General features: G+C 34.1%; 2 protein-coding genes across 2 annotated transcripts; one reads left to right on the forward strand and one right to left on the reverse strand.

The window, feature by feature from the left end:
* The first annotated feature begins 455 nt into the window (after positions 1-455).
* LOC135689689 (lysine-specific histone demethylase 2) lies at positions 456-20,986 on the forward strand. The gene is made up of 19 exons (XM_065207003.2): positions 456-721; positions 1,468-1,557; positions 2,306-2,507; positions 3,005-3,040; positions 3,538-3,694; positions 4,339-4,468; positions 4,777-4,840; positions 5,293-5,469; positions 5,680-5,754; positions 6,774-6,908; positions 7,295-7,469; positions 8,126-8,184; positions 8,872-9,072; positions 9,416-9,490; positions 10,212-10,328; positions 11,708-11,833; positions 13,893-14,012; positions 16,179-16,331; positions 18,372-20,986. Exons 1-19 carry the CDS (start codon positions 558-560, stop codon positions 18,459-18,461), a joined length of 2,346 nt encoding a protein of 781 aa, XP_065063075.1. The 5' UTR covers positions 456-557; the 3' UTR covers positions 18,462-20,986.
* A 233-nt stretch (positions 20,987-21,219) lies between these two features.
* LOC148960178 (mitochondrial import inner membrane translocase subunit Tim29-like) lies at positions 21,220-21,838 on the reverse strand. Its single transcript, XM_089116240.1, has one exon. The coding sequence runs from the start codon at positions 21,836-21,838 to the stop codon at positions 21,248-21,250; it is 591 nt and encodes a 196-aa protein (XP_088972366.1). The 3' UTR covers positions 21,220-21,247.
* Between the last annotated feature and the right edge of the window lie 11 nt (positions 21,839-21,849).

Raw genomic sequence — 21,849 nt, forward strand, 5'->3', positions numbered from 1 at the left:
AAAAACCCTTCAAAACGAACATAACCAACTTGAATTTTATTGAAGAGAATGGGAAGTTCCAAAAAGGGGCGTGGTTCCGGTAGCACATCCATGCGTTTCCATTCTCCTCTCTCTCTCCTCAAACACGCGTGTTAGCAGCTCACATGGTGTAAGTTTCAAGAAATTATTTAAGAAACCCTACTACAATATTTTCAGCCAAATTCCCAAGGAAAAGGTGTAGATTTTGGAGGGCTAAAGTCGTACTGTTGCTATCAAATTGTCAATCTTTTTCTATTTTCTTATTTCATTAGGCATATAGGCCGAGATGGCCCTCGTCTCTCTACATTTAATATGCCCTTTTACAGCAAGAAATGCATAAAGTTGGACTAAATATTGCAAAATTAATTACAAATACGTATTGGTATATAGCGAACAAGTCGCTTATATATCATTGATAGCGAAAAGTAGTAGCCAAAGCGAGGCGCTACAAAAAGGGCGCGTGATTCGAACTCGTGGTTGTGTTCCATCACCATGCAGGGATGGATAATAGTGTTTCCAGAATAAATCATTGATCAAATATGGCATCAGAGAGTGCAGCGCAGTGTAGAAGGAGTGGACGTACACCCAAAAGAAAACAATCTTCAAAGACTGAGGATTCACCAAGGAAAAGAACCTACAGAAAATGTGAAAAGACCGGATGTCCACGTGAACAACCGGCTTGCTTTGCCAAACTAACAAGCGGGTATCGATTTTTTCATTGATATAGTACGTAGAATTTAAATGGAAATTTTTATCCAGCTCTAACTAGCACCTAGGCCCAGTTTGATTTTACTATTACCATCAATCGGCGTTGAAAATCTTAAAGCAGGGCTGTAAATCATACAAAGTAGACATTTTGTTCCGCTTCTCGTGATAAAAACAGGAGACGAGTGTAAAGGTAAACCAGTTAAATTTTGTGCAAGCCGGAGAGTAGATAATAAATGAGGTGTCTCGGGACAAACTACAGCAAAATATCTATTTACTCTCATATTTAGAATATTAGCATGAAGGGTGTACCCAAGTCCCACTGGGCCCTCACTGTTGAGCCCTCGCTGCTGAGCCCTCACTGTTGAGTTATTTCTTATGTCACTTGATTAGGCAAAGAATCTTCAGACACTGTGTAATAATGACTGCAAGAATGTGCTTATTTGTATGTTATTTAAAAAAATAAATAGATCTATTTCATTTTGACCATCTACAAAATTATGAATTCGTTGGTGAACTCTATCATTTTACAAAGACAAATCCATATTTAACAACAAAACAGAATGTTTACCATCTTAAATTTTTGTTATCTAAAGTATGCTTTATTGAAAAAGAGAACATTTATAAAAAATATTGGTTTTGGTTGGAGTTAATCAAACAGATTGGAAAATGTATTTCAATTTTTTTAAAAAATATCAGGATTTTTTGGTTCTTTTGTATCAAGTTTGTCTTATTAATTTTTAGTTGTGCAAGAGATGGGTATACATCAAGATGGTACCACTTGTCCAATGGAGAACACTTCTGTAATGAATGCTTTGACTATACTTATAGAAGGTACTGAACATTATGTGATGTCATCAAAGTAAAGTTTTTCAACTTTCACATAATGTTTACAAAACATCATTGCAATATTAGAAACTTGCTGACACACAGGGGAAAATTAATATCAAAGAGGAGGTAGAAGAAGATAACTCCTTCTTAAAGATAATTGTTGCCAAAAGGCACTTGTGACAATGTAGTTTATGATTGCTTTAATCTTAAATACATAAGCTATTCCAAATTATTGCAGTTGTAATAAATATTGTATTTTGTGAAAACTTAGGCCAACAACGTTGCCATGGACACTTACACTCTGACCTATTCTGGATTTTGACATTAATTCCAATTGGTAGACAAAAAACAGAGGCTGCCAGCATGGCCATGCTAAGCCATTGAAAGGTTTTTGTATGAAGAGGCAATGAAATAAGTTGTAGAGGGGGCAATGACACAATATTTAAACTGCTGAAAATTATTTTCACCTGTTTATAGGTATTGCAGAATATTTTATTGGACATTGAAATAAAAATTAAAATGCATTAACATTTTTTTGTGATATTCTTTCAAATTGTGTGGTTTATGGGTTTCTTAGATGCTGTGGCCAAGATTGCAATAAGCGAAAAGCTTATTGGCTTTTTTGAGTTTCTTTTATAGCTCTTTCTGCTAAAATATCTGAGCTTTCAATTGTTTTCTCTGTTTAACAAACACCCCTTAAGTCCCACAAATATATATAGTTTAATTTGCATATTAATCAATTCATTTTCAGTCACAAAGAAGGGAATAAAAGATTTACGGATTGGAAGCTGGAAGCTGCTGCAAATTGCCAGAAAGAGCTGTCATTAAAACTATTCTTTGCTGAAGAAGTTCTAAATTATTGGGTTTTATGTCACAAATGTAAGAAATGGCGCAGTGTTTCTGATACAGTAGTGCAAAATGGTGTTCTTAAAAGCAAATGGCATTGCTCAAAGGTAGGGTCATGTCTGCAATCATGTTATCTGCAGAAAAGTAATTTGCAATTATTTTTGGGTTGATTCAAAGTGTATCTGGTATTGACAAAGCTGACTTCAGTTGTTTTAAACTTTTTTAGATAATTGTTCAATTTACAGAATGTTACTTTTGCACTTGGCTTTTTGATTTTATCATTGCTTTTTAAAAGTTTAGAGAAATTGGTAATAAGGTTTATTTATGTATACCATGAAAATTTATGTATACCATGATTTATGTATAGCAGGAATGAATATCATTTGAATATGCCTTTAATGTTAACCTCATATTTATGACTTTTGGTGTGAAATTTTCAAAAACGTTTCATTCTTCAGTACTGCTCTCATGTTTATTTCACATTATTTCATGTTTATCTCTTGAATAGAACCTTTCCCATTAAGTCCACTGTTTGCACTTACAATCTAATTGATAAAATCTATATTTGCCAAAATTAAAAGCCTTTCATAACCTTTTTTTCAAGGCTAGCGGATGGATATGTATGGAAGAAGAGGCCCAGGTTGGTAGTTTTTTGACACATGCATGAAAATTGTATGATATATATATATATATATATATATATATAATAGATATATATAATGAGCAAATACATCTATATTAAATATTGAAAATATTAACTATTAAATATTCTTTTATAAAATAATATATTTTTATATATAAAAAATGCTGTAAGAGGACAATGACAAAAGGAAATTTCTTATTCTTCTGTTATTGTATGTAAGTATATTTATATCCATAAAAGGAATATACTTAAAGTAGGCTAATACAATTAAATCGATGATCACATGTTTATCTACATTATTAGCTGCAGTGAAAGGTAATCTCTCGTTCTTTGTAAGTAAATATCAAGCTATACTACAATTATTTATGCTTGTTAACATTTAAAAATATGAACTGTTTTCATTAGGCTAAAAGTGATAATATAAGTGTCAAAAATTGAAAATGCCCTTGCGCAAGATCAAGCATCGTAGCGGTTTGTTTTATCTCCTGTCACAGGAAGCACAAGAAGCAAAATCGATAGACTGGCTCAACACTTTAACGTATCTACCCCTGCTAAAGTACAGCTCGCCCTTCTCAGTGTTAAAAGAATACTTTCCAGATGGCATTGGATTCAGTGCTTTATCGATGTCGTCTGAGAAGCAAAATGGAAATGGTTAGATCCCATTTATTCCCTTTGATACTATTTTGCAATTCCACAGGGGTGCAGTGGGAGTTAATATTCTTTCGTTAAGGAAGTCGGGGATGGAGGTGATGCGAAAGATGAAGTTGTTCTACCATTTCCGACAAAATAGCAATATCTGGCATTTTTCGACAATTTTTTGTTTTGGTGGATGTTTTACATCTACCACTCCACCTCATTTACTTATTGCTCCTGCACCTCTGCAAATGGCTATTTATTTGAGGTATTCCCGATCTCAAAGACTTCACATACGGCTGACAAATGTTCATTTATGTTGACAGTATTTTGGTAAATCCTATATGCTCCTCCTTCAGTATTTGTTACGAGAGGGTCTAAAACACCGAACAGAAGTATTGCTCCGGTCAGAAGTAGCTGAGCTGATTCACGTGGCGTAGAAATAGAAATGCTTTAGGTTCTATTGTTTAAAACGTCCAGTTTTTCTGTTAAGTTTTCGAAGTTTTTCTCTTGATTTTAGTCAATTGTAGACCTGTTTTGTAGTTGCATGCTCTGGACAAAAATAACTGCAATAATTGTTTGACAGACGTACCTAGGTGCTTCACATGTGACAAAAGTAGAGACAATATGATGCTCCTATAAAACCCTCTCTCTTTTCACAGACACTGAAAGTGAGAGAGACAAGGATTTCATTCAACCGTTCCATGCACCTGATGACACAGAGAAAGCCGGCTGCTACAGCCCTGATATAATGCTACCCGAAGAAAAAGATGCTTTCCCTTATCTTTTAAAGTATGTTAAAGGAAATTAGTTTGTTTAAGGTGAATCTACAAAGTGATTTTTGTCTGTTGATTGTCGTTCCCCTGTTTCGTTAATCAAAATTGCCTTGATTTCTAAAATGGTCACTTTTACTTGAAAAAACAACCAAATATGTTAAAAGTGTTCGTGAACATATGTTTTGTAAATAATCTTCTCTCTAACAGAGGTGGCAGAAATGTTTAAAAGATGTGAAAAAAACTTTCTTAGTTACTTTGTTATCATTATGGTATTTGCTAATTTTTTCCCAAAGTATCTATTCCATATACATTTTACCTTGATAGATATTCGTCCATCTATCTTGGCTTGAGAAATCTGGCTTTGTCGATTTGGAATTCGAATGTTAAGGTACGTCTTAAAACATTATTATCCTAAAGCAACGGTGAAAATTTAAAGTACCTCCAATCTAAGTAACCAAACAGCTGCGGAAATTGGAATAATATCTTTTTGAAGATGGTTTATAGAGCCCTATCAAGAAGCTCCTCATACCGAAGAGCAGTAAAGCCTAATTGCACTGGCTTCTAACTTCAATCAAAGAAAAGTAAAAGTTTTCCAAACTTTGTTTTTTTTGTATTTGATTTCTAAAGATAAGTAGTGATAATGTTTATCAGTTCCTTATCAATGTCATTTGCTGAAATTTACTCAAAACATTTGATATCACATATTACAAAAATATCATAATTCGACTTTGATATTACAGAGCGTGAGTTAATACCTGATAAGATTTTTCTTGTTTTTCTTCATCTGAAAACGTTCCTGCAAAACATTTCGTTGCCATATAATTTTCCTCCTTTTCTAAGGCTTTTCTTTCTCTGGAGAGCTGCCTACCATTCGTTGTGATCAGAGGGCTTACGCGAATTACGATGTGCGAGATTCTGAAAGATGTGTTGGATTTTCTAACGATTAGTGGACGAATAAATTTTGGCGTTATGTCAGATATACCTAGAGATGGAATTCTGAACAAAGAATATTTCATGGTAAGTATGATTTTTTATTTCACTCTCTTTTTCATTTTACTTCTGTTTTAGTCTTTGTTATGAAATCTTCCTTCTTTAAAAACATAGTGTAAATCCTATTTCCATGTGTTGTTTACTGAATCTAAACCTTTATCGCGTTCTTCTTCGTCAGTGATTTCTAATCAATATGATTTCCTCACATTCTTTCATTGTTATTTTATTTTTCTTCAGGGCTCTGTCATAGTAATTGGCGCAGGCTTTGCTGGACTTTCTGCCGCGGTTCAGTTAACAAGAGCTGGATGTAAGGTACTGCCCTTTCATCAGATTATTAAATAAGAATGTTTGTTTTTATCGTGCATTCCATAAACTTGATTCTTGTTGGTGATATTCTAAAAAAATGGCCACATCCATCTTAGTATTCCAAACCATCAAACCCTGAGCTATTCTACTTATAAACTCTGGAGCCACAGTTATAAAATTGAGGAAATGTCAACCCCAGGTCATCAAACGTCGCCCCAAAATATCTGTATTTTCTCTGTACTATGTCTGTAGTACAGTATTTATCAGTAATATCCGGGTTCTCTTTTTTGTCACTACGATTATTTGCTTATGTTTACTGTCAGTGAAAACCTGTCGTATTAGGATCTGCGCAATGTATATGAATTTGAACCAGCATGTACTGCTATTCAAAGTAACTATTCTACTGTGTATTGCATAGAATTATGGTAATTATATGCTCTTATGTGTCTAGAATTACGCTATAAAAGGGTGTACAACTGCAATAACCTGCAGTTTCTAGCTGCTCGATATCTTTCTGCTTAAGCAAATTCCCAGATACTTCAGGGCTTGAGAAACCTTTCCCTCAGTGCATCTAACCTTTTCTATCGAAGTAACTCTACTTTAACTCTTGCCAGTTGCTCTGTTGGGTCATAGATAGGACGTCCAGAAACATAATATCTGCCTCGTCAATTCCTCTCTTCCACTTCTAGCAGGGTTATTTCTATAATCGCTCTGGAGATAACGTGCCCTTAACATATGTGCTACTTGGAGTAGGTGGTCTATTAAGCTGCACTATAGATAACAGTGATAAATAACGGTGACGCATTTCCTCGTGTATTATCAACGACACCCGTGTTTACCTCTTAAATGTCGTTGTACGCCCAACTATGTTTGTAATTCTATACCAATTTAGCATCTAGTTTCCTTTTATTCTGAAATTGCTGATTAATCGAGCTTTACTCTATGCTACGATGTACAAGCAACTGTACAATGACCGGAGATTGATTAAATGTCATCCCCCAAAAGCCTCATTGTTTTGCTTGCAGGTTAAGGTTCTAGAAGCGAGAGATTCTGTTGGTGGAAGAGTTCAAGACGATACTTCTTTAGGCGCTTGCGTTAGCAAAGGGCCTCAAATAATAACTGGCTGCATCAATAATCCAATGTATATAATGAACAGACAGGTGATTTGTGTGTTTATTTGTCTCTACAGAATTTTAGTCGAATTATTGGGCGGTTATGTTTGCATTTTCATTTGTTGTGAGCATTGAAAATATCATTTAAGATACATGGTAAACCTAACGCTATTTGTTATTTGTTGACGCAATTTCTATTGCATAGGGCTGGTTGCATTCCCTTGATTCGCACATGCATTCCATCTAAAATGTAGATGCCTAGCTCTTGTGCACTAAGATTCTATAAATTTAAACGATCAGTCTGTAGTGGTTCATTTGCTGAAGGCCTCCAACTACTTATATACAATATCTGCATCCTTTATCTTTTGAATACTCTGATCTAACAATATTTTCTCTATGATATATGAATAACTTGAATTTCGATTTGATTTCAGCTTAGCAAGCCGTTGCGCTTTTTAGGCTCAAAGTGCAATCTGATTGACGAAAACGGAGAAGTTGCTGGAGAAGAGATGGATCAGAAAGTAGAGTTTTATTTCAATCTGATGCTTGAGCCTGATGAAGATCAAAGGAATGACGAAAACCAAGGCATACAGCAAATCTCATTAAAAAGTAAGCTGCTTGGAATTGTTTCGATTTGTGTCTGGAAATTTTTGAAAGAAACAAATAATCGCCCTTAAATATAATTGCATAGAAAGGAGAATTTTTAGGAGAGGAAGAACATAGAAATGTGTTCTATCTGAAAATCTGAAAGAAGGAAATTATAACTTAATATTGATTGCGTAAAAAAGGTGAATTGATTTATCTTGAAAGTTGTTTATGAGATCAAAGCATTCTCTCGTAACACTTGACTAAGCCGAGGAACGTTAAGCAATTCATCAACAATAAAATAATTTTTGTCATTACTTGCCAATTTTCATTGGTTGCACGGTAAGCAAGACTTCCAAAATAAAGTTGTTTTGGTCCGATATTTATAGTAAGTCTAAACCCGTTTCACTTATTTGGAAGTGCAAATAATACTGTTCTAAATGAATGAGAAATAATTTGTTTATTCCATGTATTTTCAAATGCTCCATTAGTATTGATCAGCAATGAGCTTATTTTTTCGATAGTTATCAACAAGGTATTAAAGCAGTTTGGAAGAAATTTAGTCATATTGCATTCAATTCATTTTTTGCAGATAATTAATTTTTGTTGTACGTCTGCTCACAGTTTTAACTACTTGAAGAGACGAGAATTGCATTTGATTCGATGCTTGCTTGTTTTAGATCACCTTGACGCCAGGAAGCTAGACCTAGAGGCTCAAATTTATCGCAAATTGACAAAGGTTTGTCTAGTCAGCGTGTTATCATGGCTGCGTTTTCACATCGTTTCACCTGCTTATACTGGTGATAACACTTATTGCTAGAAGCAACCTTTCTGAATTTCTTATGAATGCTAGGAAAGTCAGTCATAAGATGATCGTAGGCCAGAGCACGCTTGGCAGAATAAGCATAGGATTTCGGTTACTGGGTTTATAGTATGTTCTTATTTGAAAACAATTCTGTTCGCATTCTGTACGCAGAACTACGTACTACAGATTTACAGATTTAATATTGACTTATCAGAGTAATTAATAATAACCTATAGTTAAGAGAAAGATATGATTTTGAAAGCTGTACCAATGAAGCTTAAAGGCAGCAAAAACTTGCCATCATACTTTCAAATATTTAAGATCATACTTTTAAATAGTAATAAAGATTACATTGTTCTAATGTCAATGTTGTGTCTGCAATGTTGTTGACAGTCCTGTTTTAAAGATCCAAACAAGACAATCTCATATCAATTTTTTTTTACCTTTAGCGAGCCTCTGCCAGTAATGAATTTTACTTCTATTCTTCATATTTCTATTCTTTATTTTCTGAAGATTAGGTTGTTAGTATATTTTCCTCGATAAAAAGATTCAAAGGATCGTACCTCTCTTCTCTTCTGTATTTGCATTTTAATTTTCATTTTGTCGCCTCTGTTATTAAAGGAAGAAGAAGGTCTACTGCAATTTCACCTTGCCAACTTGGAGTATGCATTTGGTGCCCCTATTGAAAATGTTTCTGCGCTAAATTGGAATCAAAACGAATCGATGCTGCAATTCGCTGGAGATCATGCCTGGGTTGAGAAAGGCTTTGGCTCTGTCACCGAGGCTCTATCAAAAGATCTAGATATTAATCTTTCCTGTGAGGTGGGTTTTTTATCCTTTTCTGTCTGCAAATTGGGCAGTAATAAAAAAGGTAGACCTGTTTTAGTCTTATGAATATACAAAGATTTCTTTATTGTATTTATTGTCTGCAGTTGTTTGAAATAGGTTACGCTCTAGAAAAGAAACCGGACATCGTAGAGAAATTTTCTTGTCATAAATATAAAATTGTATGAATAGTACAGAGATTATAATAAAAAATGTCAACTACCATTAATTAGGCCAAGTTATAATTATGTCACTCCGTTTGTGTGCCTACCCGTTTCTTAATAGTTATGAAACCATATGAGTATAATTTACTACCAATCGAACGCAAATTTTATTTCAGGTGGTAGCTGTAAATTACGCTGAGAGCCAAGTGCAAGTAACAGCTCGCAGTGGGGAAACATTTTCAGCTGATAAGGTTATCATCTGGATTTTTCGTAATACGAAATTAAGCTTTCTAACTGTATTTGTCATATCTGGCAGTTCTCATATCAACTCTGTATACATCTCATTGAAAGCCAATTGCTGGAAACATCTTGGAAAGACATTGGATAATTGTGTTTTATAACTATATTTAACAGATCAGAAGTAATTGTTACCGTATTTAATTATCGTGTATCCTAAGTCTACTTAAGACTATTTCGTGTTCCCATTTGCACTCCATCAGCACCACCTTAAAAACGTGTATCTCTGCGTAATTATTTCTTTATCACGTGCGCTGTTTACTATGGCTTTAAAACGCCTGTTGTACGTTTAATTCATGCCCTGGTTTGCATTTAAGCAGTTCACTTTCAACCAGCAATCTTGTTTTTCATACTTTTAGGCAGTTGAGGAATTTATAGCGATTGGAGGGGCCTGCAGGCGCTCCCCTTGCAATCTGCAAGAAGATTTGTCGTGTTTAAAGTTGTTATATACATATATTAATTCAGCACGAAAAGGACTTTTTGTTTCAAATACTCAATGATACTCGCTCTCGTATATCGTATCTTAAAAAAGTTAGTAAGTTTTAATTGGTCACACTGTTCGCAGTTAACATGCAGTTTTCACACTTTTTATGCAAGCAAAATTTCTTGTTGCTAGTATTTTCTTGATACGAACACTTTTTCGAAAAACTTTAAAATGTTTTTGAATATTTAAAGGTTGTCGTTGCGGTACCACTATCTGTTCTCAAAAAAGGATCAATGGAATTTCTACCGTCGTTTCCTGAACCAAAGAAGGAGTCAATATCAAAAATTGGTGCTGGTGTCATCGAAAAGGTTAGAAATATTCTAGTTTGTTTATATCTGTTACAACAATTCCGCTTTTGGTGTAGTTTCACGCTTAATGCGATCATCAGGCAACTTGTTCCAAACTTTCCTGTAAATGTTGGCAAGATTTATAATACTTTTTTGTGCGATTCTTCTAACAATTTTCCAAGTAAATTCGATTTATTTGCTATTTCATGCCATTTCAAAAGTCTTTAGGTTCTGAAAAGTCACCTGACCTGAGACTCATTTAACTGCATTATATGAAGCATCATGATACCTGTCTGTTTCTGTAAAATTAAGTACACACTTTTATTTGTTCAGTCATCATCCTATGAATTTAAATGGAATCACCCCGACATTTTCTCATGTAATATTTGTTGCCCATGCTCCAGCTATGATTGCATAGTTGATGCTTCAATGCCAGGCTTGAGCCGTTTCTCTCCAACTGGCCTCTTTTTAACAATACCAGTAACATATAAATCTTGACAGCGTCAGTGGCAAGAACATGCTATCATTATCATGTAAAAATTTCATTAACACCCAACATTTTTGTATGTATTTGGCCAGTCTCGATATTACCAATTTGCCTGACACCGGACAAGGATATGCTTTCAATCAAACCTTTTTTGCTCATTTTTTGCCAGTTGACAGTGTCATTTTACAACAATCCCAGGGTCCAATGCATCTGGCATCTCTTATTTTTTTCAATATGCAAATTCTATATTGGCAATGTATTCAAAAAATCCTCGAATGGTTTTGATTTGATGATCCACAGACATCTTGCATCCTGTTGGAGAAAACCACCAAATGCTTTTCATTTAACTGGATCATCTGTATAATCGATTCAAGTTATCGTTTGTATTCCTCGTTTGCTGCTTTTATCGACCCCAAAGTACTGTTACTTGATTAAAATGTGTGGGGAAATGCCATGTTTTATGTGGATACTGCATAGTAAATCAGAAGTTAATTTGATTCACATTAGACTAAAATCATTTCCTTCAAATGAATGTTAACTTTGCATCACAAATTAAATTGGAAGTAGAGGTATTTATCGTGCTGTGCTTTCAATTACTGCTGACTGCTGATGGGCTGGTATAACAGATTAGCACTTAATTCTTTCAAATAATTTAAGGAGCTTAAACCTTTTCTGCAACAGCACAAACCATTTCCTGCCTCTCTTGTTATTTTGTATGTTGCAACTTGGTAACGAGCAAACAGATCGTTAAGAAATGCCCATGATGTTTTACTTTTTGTTTATTTGCAATAAAATATACCCAAAAACCGATATGTATTATGAATGTGTAAATGTAAATACACGTTACCCTGATTTTCACTCGCTACCCTGCTTGATAGCTTCAAATGTTTCGATCTTTAAGATTTATTTTCAGGTAGTGATGCAGTTTAAGAAAAAATTCTGGAGTGATCAAATTGAGACTGCAGACTATTTCGGTCACATTCCGGATTCATGCGAAGACAGAGGTTTTGGCTGTTTGTTCTATGATGTATCAGGAAAGGTATGTGTTGTCATCACAGATACCGATCAAACATCGTTTGTTATTCCCTCTTTTGCTGACTTGTTAGAAGCATCAAAACACCGAATTTTGGAATGTGATTAAGGACATATGCTTAACGTTTTGCCCATTGCAAATCACCAGCAATACCATTATTAGTCTTGCACTGCTTTGTCGGGTATTTTTGAGATGCTGCTCTGAGATAAGATTTATAGTTCATCTTTTTTGCAAGATTTCAACAGACATTGCCAGGGAAAGTGGTGAAAGAGCCACAATGCCTGTCAAATGCATTAGAGCACTATGACATTTTTCAAAAGCAAGTTCAGCCACCCTTTGGAACAATAATGGTTTTCTATAAAACGTCGTAGGAGATCTATAATATTTGCTTAAACTACCAATACTGCTCTTTAGAAGGGGGAAGGGTTGCATTTTAAAGAGGAATGATAAATACAAAAATACAGCGCCTCTTGTTCGGTTCGCCAAGGAACTTTGGCAGGCAAAAACTATATTAGTTTCTTTAAATTGGGATTGATGCTAGCTGGTAACAGAAACTAATTTCAGTCTGAGTTGCTATTCATGTTATACCAAAACAGCTGTCCGGGTTTGTTCCTTTTTCATTTTAGTTGATAAGTTTTGTCCACGGATGAGACATCAGGAGATCATCTCCTGCAGTTTCAGTTGTTTTCGTCAAACCCTTGATAACAAATGCTCTAACCGCATAGATGGCTACAGAAATGATTCTACTTTGTTTAAAAATAATTCAGATTTTAACTTTCTTATGAAAAATGTATGTTAATTTTCATTTGCGTCAAATGCTTGTGGTTTTAGACTAAATTAGTTTTAGCCATTGATAACTTGTTTTTTTCCACATGAATCCTGATTTTAATTGATTTTATTTTGGGTAAATTAAATCGGAATTAATGACTCGATTGGATTCATTTCCTACTGACAAATTTTTCTACTTTTCCGATGATCTTTGCAACTGCAATTATCTTTTAATGATGTTAAAATTCAAGGCAATTTCCCATTGCCTCAGATCCCGCCGTCGCAAATGTTGAACTCTGTGAGTTTATTTATCATGAACACTGATAATGTAAATTATGATAAAACCCCCAGTTTTCAAAGTTTCGCAACATCTTTTAGTCTTTTCATCACAGTTTTTTCTTGTTTATATTCAATAAACAGAACGTTTCATGTTTTACTATAAGTGATCTTGGACTTATTTTTTTTGAATAATCAGTCTCATTTTTCTTGCCTATAGACATACGCCTTTATCTTGTTAATGCTTTTCTTTCCTAAGACAATAGAATTTAAGTATTGAGAAGACAGTTTATACAGAAGTTTTACGAAACTGACATAGTTATCCTTGCATTTCTATGCAATCATGAACTTTCGCGACTCATCTTAATAACAAGAAATGTGACTCTACCCTTAGGAATTATGAACCAAATTCTAGTTACCAGGCTCTTAACGTAAAATTCTACTCAACATGATACCATCTCGTGTGTATGCTGCTGTTTCGCAGCCAAACTGTTTTGAAACTTTAATTTCCACAACTACTATTCCAAATAAGCTCCGAACTTGCTCCTAGAAAAAGCTTGTTGAAAGATAGTTATCATTGTTACGAAAAGAAACTTTGTGAAAAAATTCAATCATCTAGGAGTCCTTGAATATCAATATCGCAAAAAAGAAGAGTCGTGTGACAAAGTATAGAAGACTAAATAAAGATTTTCTTTTCAAGTGCATTTTCAGTTCAATGGGATTATTCTCAAAGCTTTTATGCAAAACATGCAATGAGCGTATGGAGATATGACTCGTACCTACCTTTTTAGAATGCTTTTAGATGGCAAGCAGCGATTTTAGATCAGTTTGTCTACCATTGATTGTGTATCGAATTTCATACAGTGCCTTCCTCTATCAAATAACTTGTCTGATTTTTGTACATCACGTGTTGAATTGAAAGCAAATTCAGGTATGGCATTCAGTAGTGCTATGATATATATCTAAGCCTTTGTATTCCCAAGGTTGCCTCATTTATTAAAGCACTTATTTTACTCCTTAGGACAGTCCTGTTCTAATGGCTCTGTTAGCCGGCGATGCTGCTTTGAAAGCTCAGAAACTGAGCGATGAAAATATTGTTGATCGCTGTCTGCAAACTTTAGCAAAGATGTTCCCTAAACAGGTAGGCCTATCGACCACATCATTCGTTTATATCTTAACCTGTATCCCTTGCTTTCTCGTTGTAAGTTTAAAATGTCATTTCAAGATTAATTTGCCTAAAAAGAAAGCACTGTTATACTTCACAAAACGTTGTTAAACATTTTTGTGTAGTAACGTTAGAAGACAGCCACTATTCCTATTCTTTAAGAATTCCGAATCAAGTTGACAACAGCCAGTCGCCCAACGTGTTCCTTCACAGCTTTATATCTAGGACAGTGTGATAAACCCCTGCGTTGAAGAACCTAATTTTTCGTGATTCAGACTGTTCTTGGGTCTTGTTTTAAAGATGCATATGAAAGTTGGAGCGTTTGGGGCTATAACACTTAATTCTTGTATAAATGTTTTACTTTGATGGTGAATTTGGCCGTTGATGCCTGGCAAAAGAGGTATCGCTTTATGAGATTGAACGGGTTTTATGGTATATAAATGCTGATTTTCTGGTAATGAGTGCAACTGCTCAGAACTTACTAACAGTAGTTGATTCTGTCCATATTGGCGTTAATCAGTTGTAAGAAATGTCTAATTAACGTTATTCGGTTTGTTTATGATGGTTCAGAGGAGAATCCTTTTGAAATAAAGGCATTTTTACCTTAAATATAATAGGCTCTAGAAGGAATATAGGATCAAATGATTCATACAATATAGTATATAATGATATACTATATGTCAAATATAAAATAGGATCAGGCTAGAATAGGCTATCAAATACAAAGTGCTTAATTAAAGGCAGTTTGTTGATTCTTAGATTTTGGCTCCTTCTTGGCAGGGATCTACTGTTATTCACAAAGCCATTTTTCTTTCTTCGTTTGCATTTTGATTAGGAAAAACACACTGCGATTTTCAATTTGAAAATTTCCATAAACAGAATTTTCATTTATAATCAGAAAATAAGTCTTTTTTTGAAAGACATGGTTCCCAGATGTTGCTCCATCAATACCATCAAGATTGTTATTGCAGCCGCAAATACACAAGCCTAACCACTTTTGCTATTTTTTCACTCTAACGAGAGGTTGGGTTATTTGCATTTAAGTTTAATGAAAAAACATACCATTAGAAGTGCGTGAATTTGACCTTCTTTGGCTGTTTGTAGTGGCTGGTTTAATTTGAAGGATAGTTTGAAACTCGATTTTTCTGTTATTACACTTGTGTGTTCAGTCCAGCTGGAATGAAGCTGCCTGCTGTTTTAACCAAGGAGAAATATGTTGGCATTACTTTTATGCCAAAAGAATATTATAAAAATGTCTTTGAATTTTCTATGCAGGTGATAAAAAGTTGCAAATCCAATCAAGATTGAGAGTTCTTGATTGGTACTTTCTGTAATTGTAATGTAATATAATAATATAATTTCTGTAATATAATTGAACAGGTTCACAGAAAGAAAAAAATATGTTTTGCTGTCCTGTTTCATGGTATTTGAGACAAGCACCTAAACACATGTTGGGTAGCATGCATCAACCCCACACCCTCCCCTTTATTCAAGGTCCATTCAACCCCATATTCAATGTTGGTATATATGCCCTTTAATAGTAGAGACAGCAACATTGAACTGATGCGGGGGGGGGGATGAAAAATCTTGCCAACGTCTATCAGGGACTGTAGATGCAAACTATCTATATTTGATTAGTTATTAAAACAGGTTTTAGGTTTTTCTTACGGATACCGTAAATCTTCGAATCGGCCACCCACCTCCCCCCCCCCTCGAATAAGCCCCCACCCTAGAACTAAAAATTGTCAATAACCTCCCCCCCTCCCCTCGAATAAGCCCCCACTGTTACCGTAAATTCTCAAATTGCACCCCTCAATTTGATTCTTTATTTACTAAATATTTTTATTTACTTAATTGTCTTATTCTTTATTTACTAAATAAGTAAAATAAGCAAGAAATCTAATAGTAAATAAACAATAGTATGTTGACTGATAGTAACTTGACTAAATGAAAAGCTAACTAATAGTAAATAAAGAACATATCAAGAGGTTTAAAATTGGTCGTTTTTAAATTGCAAAGAAGATTTTAGATTTAGTTACTCTCCCAGCTACATTTTCAGAATTATCATGGGTTGAATCCACCTTCCTGTCTATAATTGATCTGTATTTGGTTTTTCGACTAATCACAATTTTCAACTCTTAGACTGTCGATAAACCTTCAAAGTACTTTGTCACACGTTGGGGTTCTGAAGAGCACATTGAAATGACGTATTCATATATTGGAGTCAATGCGTCTGGTGAAGACTACGATGTTCTTGCGGAGACAATCGACGAGAAAATCTATTTTGCTGGCGAGGTACATTTCTAATCTCTAGGTTTTGATAATCGTGAACGCAAGTTACTAGAAATCTAAAGCAAAGTAAGAAGGCTTTTCCTACATGCACTGACTTCTCTACTGGCCAAATGTCGATGTCATATTCCTGGAATAATTTCTACTTCTTGAAAAATATAAGAAACCAATTCAATGAAACACGATATTTTCCTCTAGGTCTAGATTTTTCGGATTCCACAGATATTTTTACTTGTTTATTTGACAGCTCACTAGATATTAGCCATTTCTTTACCGTCTTTCACTGCTACTATTAATTATTCGAAATTCCTAGTCATCCATGTGGACGGGAACTTTGATGAATTAGTGTTGAACGTGAATGTGAAATATAACATTTGCAATGTAGAGACATCAATCGATGCTCAAGAAAACCGACACTTTACGACGAAATTCGTAAATTAGATTTTTTATTTGCGAGGCCTTTAGATTAAACTTCAATGCGAAAACATCATAAAAAATACTAATTTCTTTAAAGCAATTTCCTCATCTCTTAAGTACTTTCCAATGCGTCATGGGTCCAATGATCTATGATGATATTTTTCTGTTTGGGTTTGGCAAACATCCAAGAAGCTGTGGTAATCTTTGTTTGTTATTTTCATCCAAGCCTAAACGATATTAAAAAAATGCACAAAACTTTAGTTTGTTAATATCTGTTGATCTTCAATGGAATTTACAGAATTTTGTTAACGAATTATCATTATAGTAAAAAGTAATAGAGTAATTTATTTTTCTTTTTTACTTTTCTTTCAATTTTATTTTTCTCAAAATCTTTCATCAATTTTTGATAATTTTATTCAAGCACAAGATTTAAAGGGGATTTTTTTTTAATTTTAGCGCTTGAACGCTTTTCCAAAATTTCTGAAACATGAAAGACATTTGACGTGTTAAACAACATTATTTTTTTTAATAGCCATATGTCGAACGCTGATTCATCATATTCAGGTTACGGTAGCTAGTCATCACAGTTAGCCCAAACATTTTAGACAGAATTGGTGGAAACAAATGATAAACACAAGGATAACGTAATACATTTAAGAAAAAATTATAGATAAGATCTATGAAATATTTATAAAATCAAAAATGAAGAGGAAATCCGATTGTCAGGTTAATTCAAGGTTTAATTGAATAGAATTTCTGTTTAGTGATGGATTCTCTTAAATATACTTATCTCCCGTAACTTCGAGTTTAAAGGGTTTAGGGGTTCATTATTAAATAAAGAAATCATCTGGGGAATAAATTTTATTGCTAGAGGACGAGGTTTGAACGTGGTCAAAGCAATGCAATTACTTTTTGTTCTTATACCTGCTTGAGCAGCTTTCCTAGAACCTCTGCATGCTCCAGCAACTTAGCTAGTCAAATACTGTTTCTTTATGTGAATCGTAAACTTCCAATTTCATTGGATTTTGACCACGATTTTTCCTTTTTTTCTCTGCTTTGTACTTAAAGGCAGACTGTACCATTGGTCTGCCCGCTTTATCGGATTACACTGCTCGCTTTGGCTGGCCTAGCTGCGGTAGTGAGCGATATTTGAAACTGCGAGGAAAAAGCTATCGGAAATGGCAAGGAGATTTAATTACAGGAATTGAATGATGATACTGGAAGCATTTTATTTTCGGTCTTGACATATCTGTCGCACAAATCAAACAGGGAATAAAAATTTTCTAGCCACAGCTTCACTTCAATGGGAACACAGCCATTTGATCCAAAAGCTCTTGAATCGAAGTTGTCTCTGATTGCTTTAAATCATTTAATTATCGATCAAGCTCGACGGTGCGTGAATTTCACTCCCATGGAAATAAAGTTGAGCACAATATGGGACAGACTGCCTTCAAGTGCTTGAATGTCACTGTTCTACTGGTTTCTGTATCTGTTGGGGCATTAATTTTCGTTCTTGACATTTTTTGCTACTTTTTAGAAGCGGTTAAATATACATTTGTGTCTTAGTCACATTTGTATTGATGAAACTGAGATACGCATTAAAAACTTTGATGAAACTTCCTTTTTTAGGCAACAAATCGACAATTTCCTCAAACTGTCACAGGAGCTTTTATCAGTGGTCTTCGGGAAGCTAGGAAGATCTTGAAGTGTGTTCAATGATTTCACACAGATAATACCTTGCTTGACTGCTTCATTAAACATTGGCTGGTTCAATAAAATTGTAAATTTCAGATAAATCAAGGCTATATAACGGGATTGTGCCCTTGCCTTGTGAAAACTGAAAACGATTTGCTCTTTATCGTATAGCTGTGTGTAAAATAATACCTTCTACTTTACTTTTGTTAATAAATATCCATTTCTAGTGTAGCTGTATCAAATAATAGCTCAAAACAGTTATCTTGATATGTCATATTGTGATCAGTGGAAATAAGTCAGGGTTTTCTAGAATTTCAGTATTGATTTGGACTCGTTGGTTACACATTGATATGGTTCTCAAAACAAATCTTGGTAAAATCGTGTTGACAGTGAAGTTAAATGCCTGTGGTGACTTTTTCGCCACTTTGTAAGCTTTGTCATTGTACTGCAACTAGTATTTGATAAACAGCAAATAGCATGCGAAAATACTCATTATTAGTAGGCGATTATTGTACAAAATTATTTTTATGGTTTTTAAGAGAGTTGATAAAGACCTGACAGGAAAAGAGTTGTGATAATGTTGCTACGACAATTGGAAATCACTCTTATAATTCTGTGAGGCAGTGACTCTTAATAATACCAAATGTAGCAATCCTAATGATTATATAAAAATTGTTGTGCTTAATGGTTGCCAAACAAAATAGCAGTGTGCTGCCAAAAAGAGAAGCATGTTTATAGCATCATATTAGAATTTTAGCAAAAGCCATAAAATCTCATTGTTCAGCAAATTTACAATATCCACCAGAACATCAAATTTCCCAGGGTATCTTTCAACTTTGCTTGGGTTAATCATCTTCCAGAATATTTTGCTTCTCGATGTTTGTATTATTGTTTGTATTCCTTGTCAAAAGATACTATTGTGTATATTGTAATAAATTGATTTTCTATTTGTCAGCTGAGAAAGGAGAATTTTTTTTTAATTTCATCCAAAAAATTGATTTTTTGTTTTCTACTGGTATTTCTATTGTTGTTAAATGCCTACTAACTTGAAGCAGAAGATCTTATAAAATGTTACTAATAAAAATTGCATTCTTATTTAACAAGAACCAAAGTTGACAACTTCTCACAAATCAAGCTTTTTCACAACCATCAAGCATTTGATAAAAATGATATTTGAAATAATCTACAGCTGAATCCTGTTAAGTCAGGTCTTCAAGAAAGGGAAAAGGAAATAGTCTGAATGAGTAAATGTCTGACTTATTGAGGGTACCTGACTGAGTAAATGTCTGACTTATCAAGGGTATGTCTTTCACTTTTGACTGAAAGTTCAAAACTCTTTTACAATATTGAAATTTAGCCTCACTCAAAAAAATTGTTAAAGGCTCTTGAACAACCAGCATGCTTTGCAGTAACTCTTTCCTTAGACGCAAAGAAATTGACTGTATCTTGTTTTTCATGCGATAAGATATTAGGCAGCTTTGAAAATATAATTGCAAAGCATGCCTGTTGTGCAAGGCCTTTAAGTTCCATAAACCTTTAAGTTAAGAACCATGAGAAGTGAGCAGTTCAAGATTAAAAGTACCAAACTATTATGCTATTAACAATAGAAGATCTTGCATAACTTAAACGGATGCAGTTTATACACGTATGTGAAACTTTTAGTTTTCTAACTGATAGAAAATGCACCACTTTTTCCCTTAGGTAAAGGAGAGGAGAAATGTACCATTAGTTTTTAACTTTTGCCTGATCAATTTTGCCCCATCATTTTGCCAAAATCCCAACTTGACTCTTACTTAGATATGGAACACTTTCTTGAAATGTCTGTTAGGATCTTTTCAGTCATTTCTATCAGGAGTACCTCGAGGCTCTGTTTTGGGTCCTGTTTTAGTAAAATTTCAGATATTGTAATGTTTTTTGCAGAAAGGACTTATCTTAACAAAGAAGATGAGTTGACAAATGTCAAGAAAATGATTATCATAACTTTCAATGAAATTGAATCATGATTATTTTTCAACACAAATCAAGTCAATTACACAGTATATTTTTAGGGAAAATATTCAAGATTGAATTAAATCAAATCAAATCAAGATTATTTTCATCAGAATATTATCAAAGATATGTTGGCAGATTTTAAACCAGGGTTTCAAACAAAGGGTATCTTAGATGTAACTGGTGGGTTTCTTGAAAGATTTCCACAAAGTTGATCTAGCTAATGGCAAATAAAGACTTGTCTGCAATGCTTCCTATTCTAGGAATATCTATCATGTAATTTCACTTCAAGCAGTGCCAAGAAAATCAAATCTGAATTTTTCTTTTAAATTTTTCAGAAAACAGCAAGAGGCCACATTTTTTAAGTTAGGATAGAAATTTAAAAGGTTCTAAGTTTAGAAGCATGAAAGTGCTAAATTTCATGTGGACAATATGACAATTTTTGCAATGTAGAAGTTCTTAGCCTTAGTAGGCTCCAGATTTTATATTGTGATTTTTGACATGGACTTGTTTACAGACAACAAACTGAAGCAAGACTGATTCTTTATGAAATTCTATGGTTTAATGACAAACCAATGACATTTTATAACCTTTCCCAGTCCAAGGGTAAATCTTCCTATCTACTGGCGAACTTTCAAATTATAGGAAACATGGATTTGTAGAAAGGCAGCTAAATAGAGAGAAAATTTGTTTATCATTGTCCGAAGCTATACGTCTTTTGACTACGCAGTGTCATAAAATTAAAAAAAATTATTGAAGAATTGGAGCAATACAACAAGATCACAACAACAGCTCTTCTAAATATCATTCATTTAAAATGTCTAGCTCTGTGTACTAAATTGTTCGTCATTTACATCAAAATCCGTCATATAACTTTCCAAGAATAACCATCTTCCGTGGAAACCAATATCAACAATTCTTTCTTGCAGTGTTGTCCATCTTGGCTGCCTGTAGTAACAGTTCTTGTCAAAAGTGTCACATTCATTTCCAAAATCACTTTTCATAACGAGAGAGAATATTCCGAAATTTTTGCATATAAGTCTCCCTTGATAGTAACACTCTATAAGTTCTCTTATATAACTTTCAGACCTCCTGTTCCTTATTAAACTGCTTACTTGCAATAACTGATTTGAATTGTCAAATAGGTCATTTTCATAAGACTGCATATCCGGCGTTTTTGTCCATAAGTAAGTGCAAGAGCCTAATATAATTAGTTGGGAACCAAATTTTATCGGCCTTTTTCGAGCATATTTGACGCCTGAAATAGCAACAGCTTTATAATCTCGTACAAGATGGAACAGTTTAGCCAATCTACCATGCTTTAGACTTTCGAACTGTGGAAACAATGCTTGGTTCACGCGTGATAACTGCTTCCAACCCGCCATCTTTGCTAGAGCTACAGAGCCTCTCATTGCATGATGAC

Source organism: Rhopilema esculentum, chromosome 5 (assembly GCF_057945365.1).
Source record: "Rhopilema esculentum isolate cy_ngs chromosome 5, ASM5794536v1, whole genome shotgun sequence".
Taxonomy (NCBI): Eukaryota; Metazoa; Cnidaria; class Scyphozoa; order Rhizostomeae; family Rhizostomatidae; genus Rhopilema; species Rhopilema esculentum.